The sequence below is a fragment of the Polyodon spathula genome, unplaced genomic scaffold, assembly GCF_017654505.1.
Source record: "Polyodon spathula isolate WHYD16114869_AA unplaced genomic scaffold, ASM1765450v1 scaffolds_398, whole genome shotgun sequence".
NCBI classification, from domain to species: domain Eukaryota; kingdom Metazoa; phylum Chordata; class Actinopteri; order Acipenseriformes; family Polyodontidae; genus Polyodon; species Polyodon spathula.
Window position 1 is genome coordinate 6,100 of NW_024471890.1, and position 2,749 is coordinate 8,848.

The 2,749-nt window shown below is 40.2% G+C and overlaps 1 protein-coding gene across 1 annotated transcript in view; it reads right to left on the reverse strand.

The window, feature by feature from the left end:
- The window catches only part of LOC121308132 (mast/stem cell growth factor receptor kita-like), a gene marked incomplete at its 3' end in the record, with an annotated part of 4,599 nt that extends 2,133 nt beyond the window's left edge, over positions 1-2,466 (reverse strand). Inside the window, exons 1-4 of the mRNA XM_041240423.1 lie at positions 2,353-2,466; positions 2,133-2,259; positions 1,881-1,985; positions 1,677-1,787 (exon numbers count right to left, since the gene is read on the reverse strand). Of these exons, the coding sequence (XP_041096357.1) occupies positions 1,677-1,787; positions 1,881-1,985; positions 2,133-2,220 (304 nt within the window). The remainder of the gene's footprint in view (positions 1-1,676; positions 1,788-1,880; positions 1,986-2,132; positions 2,260-2,352) is intronic.
- Between the last annotated feature and the right edge of the window lie 283 nt (positions 2,467-2,749).

Consider the following 2,749-nt stretch of genomic DNA (forward strand, 5'->3'; position numbering starts at 1 on the left):
TTCAGTCCAGATACAGCATGCTAAACTACATGTCCACTTAACTACCACACATACCTAAAAAAAACACCACAATGAATTGCATATTTTCCCATGAAAAAAAGAGTTACTTTTAAAGCAGCAGGTATTTTACTGGCTTCTGAGCAATCAAGAGTTGACAAAGGAGGCTGTTCACCTGCCCTACTTTTCTGTAATAACAAAATGAATGCTTCCACTAACACTACAATCAATGCCTTATATTCAGAGTATTTAAAAAACTAAATTCAAAATACATATAAAAAAATGCAATGTGTTCAGATACCTCCACTATATATCATAATCAGTCTCTGAAGAATCAGTAACAAATGTAGTAATTCTGGGAGGTAATGGGAGAGATGTAAGTATAGGCGCAGTGGAAAAAATTGCAGATGCAAAATTCAAATTTAATTGCGGCCAGTCAATTATTTTGCACTGCGCCCTATGTAAGCTTAAGAGCAATGCAAATTACTCAACATGCACAAATAATGATCCGCAATTATCATAACGAGGGTCTTAATGAGCGCATCAGTCTATTTAGTGGCTGCACTTGCAGCCCAGAGGTGACGGAGCAGAGAGAGATTGTAGGCGCTGTATGACATCTGTGGAGCATGAAAATACAAACCAAAAATATATACATGTCAGAGGAAGGGCAGCAAAGTCCTCTTGGCGCACAGAAAAGAAAAGTTTTCTGAGACTGAGCTTACACCTGAGGTCACTTGGAAAAGCCTCAGCCAGCATCAGTTATGCTAGTAACCTTTGGAAATTATATGTATTGGCCTGCCCTTTTCAGCATGACATTCTGAAATTTGCCTAGGTGTATTGGGCTATCCCTCCAGACATTCCAACCGTAGTCTGAAAGGAACCAGAGGCTAAGTAGTAAAGAAAACACAGCTCTTTCCCATGTGCTGGGATAGCGGTCTAGATTAACACTGGGGTCTAACTCATCCCTCAATTCAGCTATTAAGTCTAGGATAACCTGTGGCGTGAGACAATAACGCTTTAGCATCGCACCTTCTGGCATCCCAAACAAAGTGACCCTGGGATTGAATATGCAGGGTCTTCTTCGTCTTGCCCTTCTCCGAACGTGTTTGTATCCTGGTTCATCACTGCAACTCCCTAGCGACTCGGGAAACGGAGGCTTGAACACATGTACTCCGAAACGTGCTCCTGCCAATCTGTCATTTTTTGCCCTGCCGATCTACAGCGAGGCCACTAGACCTATAGTGACGGAGGACAACACAGATCTGATGGCTCCACTGCAGACCCGCAGGTGCCCTATCAGCCACAGGGGGGCACTGGTGCGCGGTGAACCGTGGATTCCCCTGCCGACCTAAGCCCTCCCTACCCGGTTGGTGCTCGGCCAATTGTGTGCCGTTCCCTAGGAACCACCGGTCACAGTCAGCAGTGACGTAGGCTGGATTTGAACCTGCGATCTCCAGGATATAGGGCGCATCCTGCATTGATAAGAAATGTATACGACTGCATAAAATCTCTGGCGATTTATTTAGAGTCCGCTAAAATAAAAACTTTACAGCCACCCTCAAAACATGATGATAGGTGTTTTGCACCTGCAAATCACTTTGCACATTTTGCCCTTACATTTACCCCAATAAATCATTCTGCACAAACTCATCCCAAAAAGAATCTAAATGTGTAGTTACCTCCCACAGTGCAGGCTCCTAGTAGATTGACAATGTTCATGTGATGTCCAAGGTAGCTCAAGACCTTGAGTTCTGACATCAGAGCTTCCTTCTCAGTGGAATGGGCACTTGCTGCAAAACAGAGACACACATTCATTCATTAAGACTCCAGGAAACCCGAAGTGGGCAAAGAGAACTACATTTCACACAGCACTGCTTTCTTACGTTTCAGCATTTTTACAGCAACGGTCATCACACTGTCAGCTTTTGACATCCCATAAGCAGTTGCCTCCACAACTTTTCCGAAAGCGCCAGAACCAAGTGTTTTACCTTGAAAGATATAGGACAATAATTTTCAGCATTTTAACAAGAAACTATTAGGATTAGATCAGATGGGCTCTAAAAATGACTCATGTGATTGTGTCTCCTTATTTTCTGGGGCATTTGAAAAAAAAAAAAAACAGAAGAAAAACTCACCGAAGCGTAGTTTATCCCTGGGGAACTCCCATTTATGGTCATATGGTAGTTGGGCTGGATCAATATAGACATAATTATTTCCATTCATTCCTTCAATGACTTTCCACTGAATCCGATACTTTGGTTTCTATAAAGAAAATCCAAACATTTCTGTCCTTTAATTGATGAGTCATAAAACAATAGAAACAAATAGAAATGGCAACACACTGCCTTGCCTCACCTGACTATACTTGTAAATGAGGATTGCAAGAATAACACAGAGCACTGCTGCTGCTGCTACAAACCCGATCAGCAAAGGAGTGAAGAGTTCATGGGCTACTGTCCTCTCTGTATTTGAAAAGGGAAAGCACCGTTAACACAGTAGATTGACACATATATACAACAATACAGACCAATTATATACCACAATTTTTTTTTTGCTTATTTAATCTCATAAAATATTTAGCTTATTTCCACTGATGAATTTCTTGCTCAGATTTTTTAATGATAATCTATTTTGTAATGTATAAATGTTTCCTCGTGATAATATAGATTATTATATATATATATATATATATATATATATATATATATATATATATATATATATACATTACACACATATATATATATATATA